At 54.0% G+C, this 19217-nt stretch overlaps 1 protein-coding gene across 1 annotated transcript; it reads right to left on the reverse strand.

Annotated features, from left to right (window-relative positions):
- Window positions 1–11813: 11813 nt before the first annotated feature.
- Window positions 11814–19054, reverse strand: LOC135884144 (PHD finger protein 13-like). The gene is made up of 5 exons (XM_065411436.1): window positions 18932–19054; window positions 14542–14634; window positions 13700–14309; window positions 13277–13324; window positions 11814–12963 (listed from the first exon to the last, which is right to left on the reverse strand). Exons 1-5 carry the CDS (start codon window positions 19052–19054, stop codon window positions 12737–12739), a joined length of 1101 nt encoding a protein of 366 aa, XP_065267508.1. The 3' UTR covers window positions 11814–12736.
- Window positions 19055–19217: the final 163 nt, after the last annotated feature.

Genomic DNA, 19217 nt, shown 5'->3' on the forward strand with positions numbered 1-19217 from the left:
AGGGCAGCTGTTGAGAGAAAGGTGATCTCACCCATCTTGTGTCTCTCATATCCTGAGGCCAACACAGTTACAACAAAACTGCATAGTTCAAGGTTGTCTGGGGAGGGGGCTGGATTCCATTTAATGGTCTGGGATGTAAGTTCAGGACTAAACTTGAATTTTAGTCCACCAAGGAATCCTTGCTGCTGTCAATGGCAGGTTTGCCAAAGATCAAACAAAAGGTATGGACTTTAAGGGGTAACTGAACTTATAATTATGGGCTGTATTGTCAATTCAGCATCACACAAAGGGATAATGTGTTCTGCTTTAGATGGACTGCTGTTTCTTCTCTTGCCATCTTCCCTCACAACCTCTTTCCCAGTCTGTTAAAATGATCAGCAATTAACTCGTTAACTGCTTACAGTTAAAGTGTTAGTAGGATTTGGAGTCCACCCCTCGCCCCATGATAATGTGAACCATGAGCACAGGCATGTACCTGGTGTGGTTCACCCCTGTCCCTGATGCCTGTCCGTTTTGCGGCATGAGGGAGACCCCGGCTTGTGTGCACCAGGTTGCAGCCCCTTTTCTGGCTCCTCCTGGACCCACTTTTGCATTTTCTCCCCACACCTTCTCATATACGCACACCCCATCCGTGGCCCCACAAAGTCACGGGACCTCCTAGCGATGGCCAAAGTGGCCATCTATATCTCCAGGGAGAGGATGTTGGCTGAGGGGGTTCTCTGCGACTGTGGGGCCTATTTCTGTTCCATTCTCTGAGGGGTCTTCAGCCATGGGTGGGCTTATGCCCACCCACTTCCCCCGAACCCAATAGGACCCCATGGGAATTTGGGGGAAGGGCTTACATGTCAGAGCTACTAATGCAGGCTGTCTGCAGATGCAGGAAGACAACACTGCATCCATCAATTAACTCAGGGGTCAGCAACCTTTCAGAAGTGATGTGCCAAGTCTTCATTTATTCTCTCTAATTTAAGGTTTCGCGTGCCAGTAATACATTTTAACGTTTTTAGAAGGTCTCTTTCTATAAGTCTATAATATATAAACTATTGTTGTATGTAAAGTAAATAAGGTTTTTAAAATGTTTAAGAAGCTTCATTTAAAATTAAATTAAAATTCAGAGCCCCCCGGACCGGTGGCCAGGACCCGGACAGTGTGAGTGCCACTGAAAATCAGCTCGCGTGCCGCAGGCTGCATACCCCTGAATTAACCTTTCAAATGTGAACCAAGTATAACTACACAACCATGAGATGCCCCAGAGACTTTTTTTTAAATGAAAGCTTATTTCTTCAATAGCTGACTCTGCCATGTGTGTCCCAGCAATAGGTAGAGCAGCCTATGCCTTCGAAATCACTGTTTTGGTTAATTTCAGTTGCTCCTAAAGTGTCTAAATAAAATATTCACTTTGGGTGATTCTCTTGTGATTTGTAGAGGAAACCAGTTGTGGAGCTATAATTAACCCAGGGGGACTGGATAGGGCACTGCAGCAGAGGGGCTCGTTACCAGGAGTGGGTGTCTGCTCACACACACACACAAGGACAGGACACCCATTTTGAGCTGCCTGTATTAACATAAGTGTCTTGTAGCATGGGGTTGTGCCTGCCTCCCAGTTTCTCTCATGGTTGAACTGGTGCTTTCAGTGGGTGTTGGAATTCCCCCATTTCCAGAGTTCCCCACAGCACAACAGGAGCCAGGCTACCACCTCGTAATCAATAGTGCTGTGTACATCTCAAATAGTAATCAAGAAAACAGCAGTAATTTCACTCACCAAGCCCTAGATGAGGCCTGTTTTCAGCTGCTTACATCACAGATGGGAAAAATGCCATCAGTCCTATCTCTCTCTCAGCCTGCGGCTAGCAGATACATTCTAGTACTCTAGTCTGAGATTTTAGTGCCCCAGCTGACTATCTCCTACTTTTTCCAGTGGGAGACTGCATCTGAGCCTGATCCAGCTCAGAGCCCTGGTGTTCTCCCTGTTCCTTACATGACGTTTCTGTTCGCTCAATTTCCTCTCATTCTGCCTAGTTTTACACACCCTTGCACTTCCACAACCATTTCTTTCCCAGGGCAAGAGGCTTGTACTCTTCAAACACATGTAGACAGACCCTTCCATTCTTTGGATTTTTAACTCCCCAGGATCCACCAAACTCCCAATGAAGACTGAGCCTTGGTAGAAAAGACATGGCTTGGGACCATTCCCACCCACTGCGTGCTCAGTCAAAGTTGAGATTCAGTGAAATTCACCCCCAAGTGGGATTAGAGGTGAGGCCATGAAACCAAGACCAGGCCACAAGGATTATTGCAAAAGTACTATATTATATACATATCACTCCAGCCACACTCCACAAGGCAAGCACCAGAATTTGCTATTTTACATCATTTCAATAAAAACGTGACTATAAAAGCGTAAAGCATTTCATGGGCCTAGGTTTCCCACTGCAGGAGATGTGTACAGGGAGTGAACCCTCCCAATGCGGGGGATTGCTGAGTGATGGGGAAGATGCCTCATATGCCCTCCCCCCAATAAGTGGAATTGTGATCTTATGTTCCTTCCATGTCCCCTACCCCTCCAAGCCCCTGGTCACCCCAAAAAACAGGTCTAGCTCAGTAGGGACATGAATCCCCTATGCACAAGCATCAGAACACCTGTCATCATATGAGTAAACCAAGGGCCTCCAACACAAGGGGAGTGGAGTCTTTGAAATGCAGCACAGAAGGTGCAAAAGGTACATGGGTCTCGTTCTGTGGGGGAGGAGGGAGTAAGGAAGAATTAGAAAATGGGATCTGATTCTTAGTGCATATGGAGCTCCCAAGAGACCAACCAGCTCAGGTATGTCCTCCCCCTGAAGAAGAGAGAGGAAGACAGAAGACCAAATATCCTGTCTAGAAACTCCATAGTCAGCATATCCCATTCAAGGGGCAGCAATTTGTATAGCAGATGAGGTTCAAGGCACAAGACCCCCAGTCTGTACGAGGCACTAACATTCCCCAAATTTGACTGAGGAGCCAAGATTGCCAAACCCTGAGAATTCTTCAGGGGAGAGGACAGTTCAGAAGTAGAAGCCTCACCTGCTTCCTGCTCTCTCGGGACTTGGTTCCCATCATCCACCAAACTTTTATGAAGAATGCTTCCTGGCAGACAGCCCAGTGCAGCCCAGCAGCAGCAGAGGAATGCCCGAGAGCCATTTCAAGGGGATGAGATTGATCTGCTTTTGCCCAGGGTGGTTTTATTTATTCTCTGCTGCCTGTGGACTCTCTCTCTTCCCCCTCCCATGAATTTTCTGAGCCACCCCAGCTAACTAACTGTCTTGGTCTCCCTGCAAGAGACTTCAGTGCAACTGGAAGTTCTAGAGCAGAGAGGAGTCCATTTTACAGTTTAGCAAGAAATACTTTTCTAAATGGCTTTTACAAATTATTTACAGTCACTCTCCATTAATATTGACAGTAGCTGCACACTGCTCCCCTCCTCACCACCTCTGGAGCTAGTGAGTGCAGTCAGATCAGAGAGGGGCTACTCTTTGCTTAGTCCAGGCGAAGCGAGTTTACAGGAGGGGGTGCTCAATTCAGGTCCTAGGGCAAATCACAACATTTGACATTGATGGGCCATAACAGCCGAGAGGACAACTTCCTTTCTGCCCCCTTAGAGGGTGTTACTTCAGGGCATGGTTTGCAGAGGGAGAAGCTTGCCCTCTGATCTGGGCTGTATCTGCTATATTGAAAGAGGCCTTTAGTCTCTGGGATTACCCACCTGACACCTTTCACCAGCACTAAACTCACGCAGAGGGTGAGAGGAGCCAACCACTGGGGTTAAGGGAAGGTTGGACAGAGCATCCCATCCCCCTCCACTCCCAAAACCTCGCTCCCATCTGAGTTAGTGGCTTGAAGGAGAGAGCTCACCCCGCTGCTGAACGTTAACCCCCCGCCCCCACAAAGACACCCCGTGACACTGACAGAGCGACCCTTTCCCGCTCCCAGGCGGTGGGTTGCACGCCCCCAAGTGGGGCCCGGGGCGGGGGGGGGGGAGAGAAGCGGGGTGGTCACGTGACGCGGCGGTTACGCCAACGTTTTTTTCTACAACCAAAGTCCCGCTTTTCCTTTGGGCTTTTTTGTTGTGCTTCCACCTTGCCCCGCCCCCCGCCTAGCGTGACTGACGAACCCCGCCCTCCAGCGGTCTTCGAACCCCGCCCCCGCTTCTGTCTCGCAGCCAATGGCCTGCAAAGACGTTTTAAGAAAGTGAGCGGAGGCACCTGATTGGCCGGGCCATCCCGCTCCCTATTTTGTTTAAAAAAAAAAGGCGGTGACTGTCGCTGATTGGCTCCGCGGGGCTACTTTAAGAGCCTGCTCGCGCATTGGCGCGCTAAGCAGAGGGGCTCGCGCCGTCTGGAGCTGCGCTGCTCCGTCCTCCCCATCACTTCGTGTGCGAGCGGCCCGGCCACGCCTCTTTCCCCTCAGGTAGGCGCGAGCCCGCCCCGCCGGGGGAGTGCGGCCGTTGGCGGGCCGGGCGAGCGGAGCGGGAGGCGCTGGGCCTCGGAGCGGGAGGCGCTGGCGTGTGTTCCGGCTGTTGACCTGCCCGGCAGCCCCTTCCGGCCGCGCGCTGGTGAGCTGCGCCGGGGCTCCCACTAGGGCGAGACCTAGCCGTGGGGTCCCAGCTTGGCGCGGGGCTGGAGGGACGTGTCCCGGCTCTGCCACGGGTCTATTTCTGCCGTGGGGACAGACGCTGGAGCCAGTCACCGGGGGCCGGACTTGGCTTCCCGCAGTGGGGCGTGTCCGCTGGAGGGCGGGGCTCCGTTCTGTGCTGCGGGGAGGTAGGCGCTTGTACCCACTCCCTGCCGTGGGGCGGGCTCAGTTCCCTGCTGCGGGGTGGGCTGGAGAAAGCCCGGGCTGCGTTTGGGTGGGGGCACGTGGCCTGGCTCAGGGGCTTGTAGCCCCGATCCCTCTGTCAGACTTGCAGGGAGCAGCAGCTGCTCTCCCTGCCCGGCCATAGCCCAGAAGGATGGGCCTCCTCGTCCCTCGGTGTCCCCAGTCTGCCCTGCTGGGTGGCTCGGTGTTGTGAACGGCTGTCTTGCTATGAAAGCCATGGAGCCCCCCGGGCCACTTCACATTGCTCCTGAGCAGAGGCTGTTAAATGGGTCCCTGAATGAGCCAGTGCTATAAATGTCTGTGGGTCTGAGCTCCGTGACCTACAGACCAAAGACTCCACTCCTTGGACTCTCTGGCCCCTACGTGGTCCTAACAAATTGTGAATAATTCACAGGCATGGTGCTCAGCCTGAAATGAAACCTATCTTGTCCCTACAAACGCTATAGCCTTCAGGGCAAGGGGTGTTTTACTGAAATCCACAGATAGTTGATTGGCAGGCCTATGAACGAGCCAGGGACTGTTTCTATAAGGGAACAAGCTTCATTTTTAAGCTATAACAGGCTTGTTTTGAAGAGTCGTGGGGGGTGGGGATGGTAGAGTGTAATCATGAAACATTCATATTTGGATGCTTTGTGAATTGTAGCTGCAGAGTGGCATAAATAAACCCCCTTCCCCTGGCAGTCACACACACATGGATGCAGACTAGAGGAGTTCAAGTCATCCTGACAGATATGCCTGGACTTGTTGCTAGAGGGGACTATTTGAGTCACAGGAATCTGACCATTTTGTCTTGTCATAATCCTGGCACTGCAGTTGGGCAGACAGGCTGGCACCAGTGAGAAACATGGAGGGAGAAGCTAATTTTAGAGTGGCAAAGAGTGGGTGTCATATGTGATCCCAAGAAAACTTTGGCATTCTAAAGATTATCATGAAATAAACAGCTGGGCCTGTTTGCAAAAATGACACTGGCATCCAAAAGCCCCAACTGAGCCACTAAACTGGGAAGAAAACCAGGATATGAGAGTAAAGGCCCTTCCACCAGGTTGGAGGACAGGAGAATGGCCTATGGGTTACTTGGGGGATCAGGTACATTTTCAATAGTAAAAATAGTGGTTACAGCTTTTCAGTTCTTTAATAACAATGCTCATTATTGCCATGTCAATAGTTCATGCTAACCCTCTCCCTGAGAACTAGTGAAATTGACCATCAACCCTTCCAAATCCAAAGTTCCCTAGTATGGAGGAGAGCAGGCAGAGAGGCATGTTTGCTAAAGGGGATGACTGCTGTTGGCTCTTAACTTTTACTGCCAGAAAGGGAAGTGAAATCCCAGTGCATCCATAATTTCAGAGGCTTGATTTCTGAGAAGTGATGCAGCAAGTGGGCCTTTCCTAGTGGGGCAGATGCAGAGACCTGGTTCTCCTAGGAAGCAATTGAGTATTTGCTATGGCTCGGTTTGTTACTTTGGGGCGCTGAGAAGCACTGTAATCCTCTGTCTATTTACCCACACTGTAGCTGGGCGTGACCCTTCATAGGCCAGCAGAGAGGGAGCCTTTGCTCCAGGAGCCTCTAATTTACTCTCGAGCATCTTTGTTTAATAATCAGTACAGTGTGGTCAGAAGCAGCTTGGACAAGTAAAAATACCCTGGGACTAGGAGACAAGAAATCAGTTCTTCTCCTGGCACAGACACCTGCTCTCTAACAGCCTTGGCCAAGTCACTTCACTCTCTGCCTCAGTTTCTCTCTGCATCATGGAGATGTACTTTCTTGATCTTAATTCCTACTTTTCTCTTTTGTATTTCTTGCAGATTGGACAGAGAATCTCTGTGGAGGCCTTTGCCCTGCAGGTTGCTACTGCTGTGGTTAGGGTTGCACACCTAAAGGTGAAGGTTGGTGGGTTTGAAAATCCAAGGAAATGTCAAAATCTTAAAGCCCAACAACATACTAACAAGTTTTTACAAAAAACTTGTACTTGATAAGAGTAATAGAGCTGTGAAAAACAAGCTCATGAATCCAGTTCCTGCTGGTCTGTGAGTCCTGGGTTTGGTCTGAGTCCTTGGGCACCTTTCACTGCCTTCTGGCCTGTTCCTCTTGCTGCTGGTAGTGGAAAGGGCTGGCCTCCCCTGCTTGGAGAAGCACCCCTTATAAAACAGTGCTGCAAGATAGGAAGAGGTCTAGATTCGAGCTCCCCGTGCCCCTCAGATTGTGTAGAGGCCCATTCAGTCAATGGCTCTACCAGTAGAAATCCCATTGTTCCAGTAGGAAAGAGTCACTCAGTGTAGATGTCCCTTGATTACTCTCAACGTCTCAGTTTGTCCACTAACTGTCAAGGCTGTGCTACAAAATGGGTGTTCTAATGAGCTGTATTGATGTGAAGTTTTCAATCACAAAAGAGGTTCACAAAACAATGGGATTCACAATGACTCAGACATCTCCCTAAACTTTCACATTAGGTATTGTTTTCACCCCTCAGCTCAGAGAGCATCCCCTCCCATCCATCACTGCTCCAGCTCCCATGGGACAGCCCTAGCTGATACCTACTCCTTCCCTGAACCCTCTCTGGGTCAGCTCCAGTTCAGTTCTGGGCTGGCTTCATTGGGTCAGAACCATGCATACTGTGGAGTTGTAGGCCCCAAGAACCAGCTCGCTGCAGAGAGGTCAGACATCTCACAGCCTTAAAAAAGAAGGATAAAAGGAGGGGTCAGGCATTGATGCACTTGCATGATCCTTACATCCTGGAAAACACTACAGCCTGGGAAAGAGGCTTGCATAGGGACAGCACAGAAGTGTCATAACAGCCTAATATGGAGATACAGACACATTCTTGCAGAGGGCTGCAGGGTGTCCTGCCTACATGGGGAGAGAAGGGATGTGTAACCCACCTGAAGCCTCAAGCATAGCAGCTCCTGCCAGAGCCAGGAAACTGATCTGGTCTAGGGATGTACATTCACCTTTCTCTTGTGCCCACACAGCGTGACCCCTGACACTGAACAATGGGGAGACCCAGGAAAAACCCTGACAGCACAGCCTCACCTCGTCAGGCTGCAACTGTGCCCAAAGCCACCCCAGCAGCACCCCGTTCCTCTGCCTCCTCTACCCAGGCCAAGACAACACCCACAGCCAGCCGACCTACGAGTGCTCAGGCTGCTGGGAGTTCAGGCACCAGCAGGGCACAGACAGACAAGCCAACCAGCAGCACCACTGCCAGAAGAGCGGGGCAAAGCTCTTCCCAATCAAGGGTCACTGCAGCACATGGCAGTGATCAAGGAGACACCAAGATAAGCTACAGAGTGACAGCTAAGAACCCCACAGTAACTAGTGGAGGGAAACCTTGCTCCACAACACCTAAAGCACCTGCTGGTGCTGACCCCTGCCTGGGAGGGAGTCAATCCAGCCGCTCTTGGACCAATACCACTGACCAGGGCAAAGCAAGCAAATTTCCCTCCCTGCTGACAAGAGAAGATGTGGTGAAAGTGGAGAGGGAAACCCGGGGCCAGAGGGACAATCCCAAGTGGGATGAGTGGCGGGAAAACCGCATCACAGCCTCAGTCGCACCTAGGATTGCTAACAGCAAGTTTGTCAATGGCAAGAGCTCAGAAGTGCCCCAGTCTTATCTCAAGGCTGTGGTGAGCTCCGGTACCAAAATGCAGACACCAGCCATGTCCTGGGGCACCCGAAACGAGAAAAAGGCAGTGCAGGCATATGAGGAGCTCCAGTCCAGGAGGACAGGTAAGCCTGTGAAGGTGGAGGAGTGTGGCCTCTTCATTCACCCAGGGAAGGAGTGGCTCGCAGCCAGCCCAGATGGAATTGTCAGAGAAGCAGATACAGGGAAGCTACTGGAGGTCAAGTGTCCCTATAAGCACAGAGACAAGACAGTGAAAGAGGCCTGTAAGGACACAGCCTTCTGCCTGGAAGCGGATGGTGAGTCCTACTCCTTGAAGAGAGACCATCCCTACTACACTCAGGTGCAGTGCCAGCTGGCAACAACGGGCTTTGACAGGGCTGACTTTGTTGTTCACACCAACAAAGATACAGTCATCACCTCAGTGGACTTTGATGCAGGGTTCTGGGAAAGAACTGAGCCCAAGCTGGAGAAGTTCTACACGGAGGCTGTGATTCCCCACTTGGAGGAGAAGAGAGGCAACTCAGTTTGGGCTAAGGAAGAATAAAGTAATGGGAACATCTGGCTGCTACCCGACCAGGGACTGCTGTCTTCACCAGCTGCCATGATAGATTAATGGACTATCTCTGGTTCTGCCCTAGCAGAACTATGGGATCTAGAACATGCTGCCTGTTGAGCCTAGACTCTTCCTTCTTATTTAGATTGTAAGCTCCATGGGGGCAAGGATAGTATCTGCCTTTGTCTCCTAGCAGCATGGAGAGACAGCCAATGATTTAATAGTTCTGTCCTAGCTGCAGAACAAATACTCTTGGCATTTGGTGTTGTCTGCACACACATGGAAGCATTAATGCCTCAACATCTGCCTTTGAATTTATGCCAGTGGCTGGGTGCTAGGGCAAATTGCCCTGTCTCTAGAGAAATGGGTTGTTATACTCAGCCTGTGGAGGGGGTGGGGTTCCATTTAATGCGCTGGAGTGAAAGTCCTGGACTAAACTTGAATTTTAGTCCCCCAAGGGATCCTTGCTATTGTGGCAGGCTTGTTGAAGATAAAATGTAAGGTATGGCCTTTAGGGTAGTGGTTCTCAATTTTTTGTACTGGTGACCCTGTTCATATAGCAAGCCTCTGTGTGACACCCCCCACCCCCCTAAAGTAAAAACACTTGTGTATTAATGCCATTATAAATGCTGGAGGCAAAGTGGGGTTTGGAGTGGAGCCTGACAGCTTGTGAATGCCAAGTTTGAGAACCCTGCTTTACAGGGTAACTAAACTTGTAGGTATGTGCCTTATTGTCAATGCAGCATCACACACAGCTGTTTCTTCCCATGCTATCTTATATTCACTCCCACCCTCTTTCCCTGAGTGAGGGTAATTGCTAATCATTTTAACAGGCTAACAGCTTGCATTTAAAATATAGTTTGGCTTTAGCATCAAGCTTTCCCCCAGGAGAATGTGGGGGAAGGGGCTTACATGTCCAGAGCTACTCTTTCAAGCTGCCTGCAAACTCAGCATTAGTTAATCATTCAAGGGTGACCCAAGTAACACACCAAGAGATTTCCTAGACTTTTTTTTATGAAAGTTTCTCTAGTAGCAGACCATATCCTATGCATAACAGCAGTATGGAGAGGTGCCTTGGTGTTTGAAATCACTATTTTGTTCAAATCAATCCTGTTTTGGAAATTAAAATCTATCTAAACAAAACATTTGTTTTTTAGGTGTATTTTTTGAGATTTTTAGAAGAGGCTAGAGCTTGAGCTCTAAGTAACCACAGAGGCCAGGCTAGGGCATGTGAGGTAGGGCTGGCATTTTGACATGCTTCCACAGATATGCTCAGCAGTGTGGTAGCAGGGGGTTGTGCCTGTCTCCCAGTTAAGGGATGCTTTCCCTTAAGTGAGAGAGATGCCCCATTTTTCTTTCTACAGCACCATGGGTGTCAGACCACTGCCATGTAATCAATAGTGCATTGCACGTCTCAAAGAGTTAAAGAAAAACAGCAAGCCTGTTTGCATCACAGATGAGGAAAGATGCCATCAGTCCTGGCTAGCACAGATGGTCTAATCCTAGATTTTAGTACCCCAGCTAATTGTCTCACCTTTTCAAGGGGGAGACTGTCCAAGCCTGACCCCTCTGAGAGCCCTGGTGTTCTACCTACTCCTTACCCTACATTTCTCTTTGCTCAGTGTCCCTGAGTTAACACCTCTTACTTCTCCAGAGCACCAGGCATGTACTCTGTGTTGGATTTTTAATTCCCCAGCATCCACCAAATTCTCAAAGACGACTCCATGGTAGAAAGGACAGAGCTAGTGGCTCTTTCCACCCCCCAGCACAGCCAAAGGAAATATTCATTGAAACTTACACAAGGGGAGTTACAGGTGAGGTCATGAAACAATAAGGCCACAAGGGTTATGGTAAAAGTACTTTATTATATACATCTTACTCCACCCACACTCCCAAGAATTTGCTATTTTACATAATTTCAATAAAAGTTACTACAAACTATAAAAGTGTAAAGCATTTCAGGGGCCTAGACTTCCCCTCCCAGGAGAGGGGTACAAGGAGCAAACCCTGCCAGCGGGACAGGGACATTGCTGACTGATGATGTCTCAGGGCAGCCAAGTACACAAGTTTGGAAAAATAGGAATTGTGATCTTAGGTTCCTTTCATTTCCCCCCCACCCCAAGAGTCAGACCACCTGCCGTTTATATGACTAAATCAAGTGCCTCCAGCACAGGGTGAGCAGCATCTTTGAAATGCAGCATCGAAGGTGCAGAAGGCACACAGGTCTGGTTCGTTGGTGGGTGGGGGGTAAAAGGAGAATTAGAAGATAGAATTTAATACTTAGTGCACGTGGAACCCCCAGCAGCCAGCCAGCTCAGTCATGTCCTCCCTGAGGAGAGGGAGAGAGAGAGAAGACCAAGTATCCTGTCTAGAAATGTAAAGGTGTGCTCATAACAGGCACATCCAATCTAAGAGGCAGCAATTTGCATAGTGGATGAGGCTCAAGGCAAAAGACCCCATATGTCTGTATGAGACACTAACATTCCTCAAACTTCACCGAGGAGCCTAGACTGCTAACACTGGAGAATTCTTCAGGGGATTGGACAATTCAGACAAAAGCTTCACTTTCTTTCTGCTCTGTTGGCTTCGTTCACATCCACCACACCTTCATCAAAGGTGCTTCCTGGGCCACAGCCCAGTGCACAACAGCAGGGAAAGTCCTGAGACTCTCCCGCGTTTCCAAAGGTTCTCCTCTCCCCCCACCCCCGCCCGCCAGCTGTTTTGGGCTCCTGCCCCAACTCCTTAAGTCCCCTCATACAAGAGATGACAGTGCAACTGGAAGTTTGGGAGCAGAGGACTCCATTTTACAGGTTAGCAAGAATTGTTTTATAATGTTCTAAACATCTGTTACAAATTATTTACAGTCACTCCATTAATATTTACAGTAACCACACACTGCCCCTCTCTTCCCAACCTCTGAAGCTAGTGAGTGCATTCGGCTCAAGGGGCTACTATTGCTTACGCCACATGCAGCAAGTTTGAAGGCAGGGGTGCTCAATTCAGGTCCTGGGGCAGATGTCCACATCACTATAATTGATGGGCTATGACAGCACAGAGGACAACTTCCTTCCCCCTCCCCCCAGAGAGTGTCACTCCAGAGCATGGTTTGTAGAGGGAGAAGCTTGTGCACTCAACAAACCAGATACAGCCCAGATTAAAGATGACAGTCTGGGGGAGGAGGGGAGCACTAGCCACCTGACAACTTTCACCAGCACTAAACTCACTCTTAGGAGGTTGTCACAGGAAAGGAACTGGGCACCAGTGGGATAACAACCACCCTGGGGATAAGTCTAAGCAGCCACCATACCAGAGGGAAACTACTTGGACTAGGCTCTCCTGGATTGCCTGGGGGAAAGGCACTGAGCCCCATGTGTATTACAACAGGAAGGTTTCTGGCTGACCTACTGCACTGGATTCCATTGAGAGACACTTCTCCTGCTGGGCCCCACTGCACTGGCAAAACTGATGTCTCAGCTGCATAGTTTACATGATCCCCACAAGAGAAAGAGTATTCCTCCTGGAATGAGTCTCAACGTGCCAGCTTCCTGGAGTTGGAAGTACAGGGGGCATGCCCAGCACAAATGCTCCCACTTTCCAGTGCCACAGGCCTCCTATAGTCACTGTGCATTGATTGTCTAGCCAACTTGGGCTACAGTCTTAGAACAAAGGGCCCCCGCCCACAATCACCATCTCTCAGGGGGAGATGATCAGTCACAGAAGCGTTTGCGGGGCACTGTCCTGGCTCGGTTTGAGCGACGGATCTCTTGTTTGGCGTCACGGCATCTCTGGCAGATGAAGACCTCAGGCACATTGGATTTGCGAATCTTGGCACAAGAGAGATGGATCCAGGTGGTGCATTCATTACACTCTATCATGGGTCTCCCTGCAAAGGGCTTCAGGCAGAAGCAGGTTATCAGGTCCCAAGCATCATCCTCTGGGCAGGGGAGAGACAGACCTCCATCAGAAAATGCCAGACAAACCCAGTTTATAGCATAAGATTTTGCACACAGGAAGGCAGTATACATTGTCCCAGGAGCATGAAGGCCTATAGGGCTCAGCACCAACCCCCACAGACTATTAGTGATCAGCTCTGAAGGAAACCCAGGCCTGTCCTATGCTGGCCTGAATTCCCCTCTGTCTGGTTCAATCCCCACCCATTTCAGGAAGAAGCCCAGCGGCAAAGCAAGACTCCCTGCTCCCCGTGCTGGAGAGGCTACCAGTACCACACATAATGGGGTCCCACTCACCTTCTGATTTGGTGTTGGGAGGTGCCACTGTGAATTCCACAGGTGAAGCTGCAAAAGGGAAAAGAGCAATTAAAACCAGTCAAATGGTTAGTTTGAGAGAGTCTCCCAAGCTGAAGAATGAGTCTGGCTCTAGCACTGTTTGCATCAGGGGAAAGAAGGACTCTGACAGGCTGAGGCCCAACACCTTGACTCTATGCTTTGCAGTTCCCCTACTTCACCTCTTGTTGGGTGAGGCTAGGACTCCAGTAGCTGTGGGCTCCCCACAAAGCCAGTGAACCTACAGGTCCTCCAGCTGAAAAATAGCAAGGTGCTGAGCATTGGAACATGATGCAGCTTTGCAGTGAGAACAAAGCATTGACATAACCACCTATCCAGACCAGGGACCCCTCCACACTCCCCATACAAACTAGCTTGGAAGCTTACAATTGAGCTGGGAGTTGACACTGCTTGTACCCTCCTCCTCTTTGCTTTGATCCAAGGTATTCTGACAGCTGGAGCTCCTCCTCTCCTCAGGGCATGATTCCTGCTCCTTTGGTCGAAAGTAGCCTCCTACTGGCACCTCACTCCCCTGAACCCCACATGTCCAGTCCTTTTCTTCCTTCATGAACTCCTCCAACAGGGATTTGGGTCGGAGCTCACCAGCTGGGACAACCAAAGACTCAAGACATTTTCTCATTACATAAGGCGCCTGCTCCTCTAGTACAGCTGACTCTTTCCTTTGCTGTTGAACATCACTTAAATTCTTCGTGCCAGCCAGTGTCACCTTCTGTTCCATCTCTTGATCCAAGATGAGCTTCTTTGCAGACAGTTTCTTCTTCTTGGTTTGCTGGGGCCGGGCTGCATAGAAACTGCTGGGGAAGTCAGGGCAGTTCAGGAACAGGTTGCCCCCTTTGTACTTGGCATTCCTGATCCTCCCCTCATCTGGCAGTACTTGGGAATCAGAGGAATGGGATGAGGCCCAGCTGTCACTATCCTGAGTGCTGCCTGTGCTGTTCTGGGGACTCATGCTGCCTCCAAGGGTCCAGGGTTCATTCTGCAAGGACAAAGAAAAGCACATAGGATCTGCACAGGACTACACCACAGATGTGATGTTCTTGGAGTGATTGGGGGAGGGAAGGAGACATGAGCGGAGGAATGACACAGCAGGAAGTCCCCAAACCTTAATGCCAAGAAAGAAAGGAGAGGTGCCAGGTCTGTCTCCCAGGACATTGGCCCCTTCACACAACACTAAACAATGGCACAACGCACACACCAATCTGTTTTACCTCCTCGGGGTAGGGGATGTAGCCAGCATAGGCCAACACGAAGGTGCAGAACTGGTTGAAGTCCTCCACGGTTCTTTGTCTTTTTTGTGGTGGCTGCAAAGAATGACATTTTATTGATTAGAGTCTCTACCTCCAACCTCAGACTTGATGGCTAGAAAAAAAATTGACGAAACATTGCCAGCTTGGCCTTTTAACTACAGACAATGACTAAATCTTATGCTACAAGATGTCATTGTGGGAGTCAGAAAGGACTGCGTGTGCAACACCAGCCACCAAGTAACTCCATTACACATCTGGCACATGCAGCCCTGGAATGCCTTCGCAACATTCCCCACAACCAACCCGCACACAGTCCCAGACTGCCTGAACACCACCACAGAAGCCTGCAGTGCCCAGCCCACCAAGACGACCCTCCTTTCTCCCAAACCAACCCACACATTCAGCATGCCTAGATGTTCCCCTTCAAAGATACACCCAGAACCTGCAGCCATAGCCCATGCCGACACCCCCACCACATCAAATCTACATGCACACAATGTGTAGAAAGGAAATATTTGAATATTGAGTTTCTACAAGGTTTCTAAACAGGGTGAACCCCTGAAGTTGTGGAAGAGCCCCCTACAATGAGCGCCATTTATCTGCAGTCACAGGACTGGGGTGTTTGTGGCAGGGACCATGATCTAGCCTAAGGAAATCCTGCTCTGAGATCCAGTGGGAAGGATAACAGGCCCCTACACAATTAACACACGAGAGTTCAGACAAAGCCTTGAGCATTGGACTCTAGGGAACCATCCTGCCCTGATTCCTGAGTCTACAGCTCTATGGAGGGGAATCAGAACAGCTGTGCCACCATTACAGGTGAGAAAAGTTTCCTCTCAGGACAATCAAGTTGCCCATTATGGAACTCCAGAGTCCTACACAAAACAGCCTCTTGCACCCACCTCCTTCAAGGCAAAGGGAAATGAAAGCACTGGAGCCAATCCCAGCCAGCACAGGGACACTTATCTGACTGACTGGGGATAGGCCATATGGGCACAGTGCTACCATTTATTTCAGTCAGGCAGTCCATGCCAGCTACCCAAGGGCAGTGAAAACTCATGGCTGAGCCTGAGTCAACACCAGCAGCTTGGAGGCCCCCTCCCTGCTGGTCTTCAGGCATCTAACACTTGGAGCTACCAGAAAGGCCAACTCTCCAGCCCCTCAATCCCAACTCTGAAGGGCAGTACCCCAAAGAGCAGAGGAGGAAGTTCATGATAAACACTGAGAGAAGCCTGAAATTTCTACAGTCCAGGGCCTGGTCACATCCCAACTCCAGAGGTCTGACTCCACCCAACCACCCCTCTTCCCCAAGGGCTGAAGGACAATCACTTCCAGCCATAGGGAGGGGCACCTGCCTCCTGGAGAGCAGGGGGAGAGGCCTTTACTGCCTAAGGTGGGTGGGGGGAGCCAACCATCGCTGGCAGGGTTGGAAAGAGCATTCTCCTCCCCCCCACCCCCAAGTTACTGGCATGAAGGAAAGAGCAGAGAGCATGCCCAGGGCTACAGAAAGCTAACTTCCTTCAGCCACACACACTCCTCCCAATGCCCAGACCCCCCCCCCCCAGAAACACACTGCCCAAAGCTTAGCCCCACATGCTCCCCAGTGCCCAGACCTCCCCCAGAAACACACTGCCCAAAGCTTAGCCCCACATGCTCCCCAGACCTCCCCCACACACAAACACACTCCTCCCAATGCTCAAACCGCCCCCCCCCCAACACACACAGCTGACACCTCCTGCGGAAGGGACAGGCAGTGGAAAAGCCTGTTTGCTGCGGCACCCAAGCCCGATCCACCCGGGGGGCCCGCCCGGCCAGGGCAGAGCACCCCAACGGAGGAGTCCCATTATGGAGGGTAGAGACAGGCTGAGCCTGAGCCCGGCACCTTCCATGAGGAGCAGCCCCCGAGCCGCCCTCCGCCCACAGCCCGAGATGGAGCGAGAAGTCCAAGGGGGGGGAAAGAGTCCCTCCCGCCCCCGATATCTGATCCCGCCCAAGATGGCGCCCGCGCAGCGCTCCCGGTCCTGCCCTGAGCCGGCCCCCCGCGGGGTCACTCCCCGCCGCAGGAGCGGCCCGGCGGATCCTCCGGAGGGAGCCGAGTAGGGGCGGGGACAGGCGCCGGAACACCCCTCCTCCAAAACGTGTGGCGGCACCCACTGCCTTTCGGGGTTCCCCCACTGCCTTTCGGGGTTCCCCCACTGCCTTTCGGGGTTCCCCCCGATACACAGCCCCCCAGAGACCCCCCGCCCCTCAGATACAGCCCCGGCACAGAGCCCCCCGCCCCTCAGATACACCCCCGGCACTCAGCCCCCCGCCCCCGGACACACTGTCCCCCAGAGCCCCGCCCCTCAGATACAGCCCCCCGGCACACAGCCCCCCCAGATACACCCCCGGCACACAGCCCCCAGAGGCCCCCGCCCCCCAGATACACCCCCGGCACACAGCACCCCCGGTAAACAGCCTCTCCAGTAAACAGGCCCCCAGAGCCCAGCAAGCAGCCCCTAAAACTCCTCCGGTAAACAGCCCCCCGCCCCTCAGATACACCCCCGGCACAGCCCCCCGCCCCCGGGCACACTGTCCCCCAGAGCCCCCCGCCCCTCAGATACACCCCCGGCACACAGCCCCCCAGAGCCCCCCGCCCCCCAGATACACCCCCGGCACTCAGCCCCCCGCCCCCGGACACACTGTCCCCCAGAGCCCCGCCCCTCAGATACAGCCCCCCGGCACTCAGCCCTCCCCCAGCACACAGCCCCCCAGAGCCCCCCGCCCCTCAGATACACCCCCGGCACACAGCCCCCCAGAGCCCCCCGCCCCTCAGATACACCCCCAGCACAGCCCCCCGCCCCCGGGCACACTGTCCCCCAGAGCCCCCCGCCCCTCAGATACACCCCCGGCACACAGCCCCCCAGAGCCCCCCGCCCCCCAGATACACCCCCGGCACTCAGCCCCCCGCCCCCGGACACACTGTCCCCCAGAGCCCCGCCCCTCAGATACAGCCCCCCGGCACTCAGCCCTCCCCCAGCACACAGCCCCCCAGAGCCCCCCGCCCCTCAGATACACCCCCGGCACACAGCCCCCCAGAGCCCCCCGCCCCTCAGATACACCCCCAGCACAGCCCCCCGCCCCCGGGCACACTGTCCCCCAGAGCCCCCCGCCCCTCAGATACACCCCCGGCACACAGCCCCCCAGAGCCCCCCGCCCCTCAGATACACCCCCGCCCCTCAGATACACCCCCGGCACAGCCCCCCGCCCCCGGGCACACTGTCCCCCAGAGCGCCCCCCGCCCCTCAGATACACCCCCGGCACAGCCCCCCGCCCCCGGACACACTGTCCCCCAGAGCCCCCCGCCCCTCAGATACACCCCCGGCACAGCCCCCCCCGGCACACAGCCCTCCAGAGCCCCCCGCCCCTCAGATACACCCCCGGCACTCAGATACACCCCCGGCACAGCCCCCCCCCGGCACACAGCCCCCCAGAGCCTCCCGCCCCTCAGATACACCCCCGGCACAGCCCCCCGCCCCCGGGCACACTGTCCCCCAGAGCCCCCCGCCCCTCAGATACACCCCCGGCACAGCCCCCCCCGGCACACAGCCCCCCAGAGCCCCCCGCCCCTCAGATACACCCCCGGCACTCAGCCCCCCAGAGCCCCCCGCCCCTCAGATACACCCTCGGCACTCAGCGCCCCCCCGGTAAACAGCCTCTCCAATAAACAGGTCCCCAGAGCCCGGCACACAACCTCCCCCTCCCCCCACCCGAGACTCTCCCCAGTGTCCCCGGCACACAACCCCCCGGCACACAACCCCCCTGCTTCCCCCCGGAGCCCGGCGAGGCAAACAGCGTCCCCCCCCCACCTCCCTCAGCTCCCCCCTTGCGACCCCCAAAACCCGGACCAGCGCAATCCGCCTCGCTCCACAGCCCCCTCTCCGGCCGGCTTGGCCCGCTGGCCCCCCCACCTCCCCCCAAAGCCCAGCCCAGCACACAAAGAGCCCCCCCAGCCAGGCACACAGCCCCCCCTCACAGCCCCCAGCCAGACACGCAGCCCCCCAGCACCCACCTCCGTCTTCCCCCCGCTCCCCGGGCACACGGCTGAGTCCTGCTCCCGTCTCCAGAGCGTGCCACGCAGCCCCCCCCAGCTCGCCCGCGCCTCACCCTGCCCCCCCGCTCCAGAGCTTGGCATAGAGCCCCCCCCGCGCGGCCCGCCACGCCGCCCCTCCCCCAGAGCCTGGCACACAGGGTCCCCCCGGAGCCCCCCGGGCAGCCTACGGAGCCCCCTCCCCGGCAGCCCGAGCACTTCCCAGCCGCCCCGCCCCCACAGCCCGAGCGCCCGGCGCTCCCTCCCCGCCGCCCGCCTCACCTCCTCGGGTCCGGGGGAGCCGGGGCTGGCACCTGCAGGGGGAGAGGCGGGGGGCCAGCGATCGGCGCGGGGGGGCGACCCGGAGCCCGGCCGCCTCCCACCTGCGAGCTCGTCGCCGCTCATCCCGCCGGAGCCCCGGGGCGCGGCGGGCGCGTGTGCCGGCTACGCCCGGCGCAGGGAGGGGAGCGGAGCGGCGCGGGCTGCCTTGCTCCGGGATGCGGGTCTCGGGGACGCGGGCACCGCTCTGTCCCCGCCGCCGCCGCCGGCTCCTCGCTCCCTCCCTCCC

Source organism: Emys orbicularis, chromosome 9, assembly GCF_028017835.1.
Source record: "Emys orbicularis isolate rEmyOrb1 chromosome 9, rEmyOrb1.hap1, whole genome shotgun sequence".
Lineage (NCBI taxonomy): Eukaryota > Metazoa > Chordata > Testudines > Emydidae > Emys > Emys orbicularis.

Excerpts from the sequence above, each read along its gene's own strand:
- LOC135884144 (XM_065411436.1), bottom strand. The coding sequence starts at position 19,054 with ATGAGCGGCGACGAGCTCGCAGGTGGGAGGCGGCCGGGCTCCGGGTCG. Across the intron at positions 14,310-14,541 it reads ACATCCCCTACCCCGAGGAG|AATGAACCCTGGACCCTTGG; the intron begins GTAAAACAGATT and ends TTGTCCTTGCAG. Across the intron at positions 13,325-13,699 it reads TGTCAACTCCCAGCTCAATT|CTTCACCTGTGGAATTCACA; the intron begins GTAAGCTTCCAA and ends TCCCTTTTGCAG.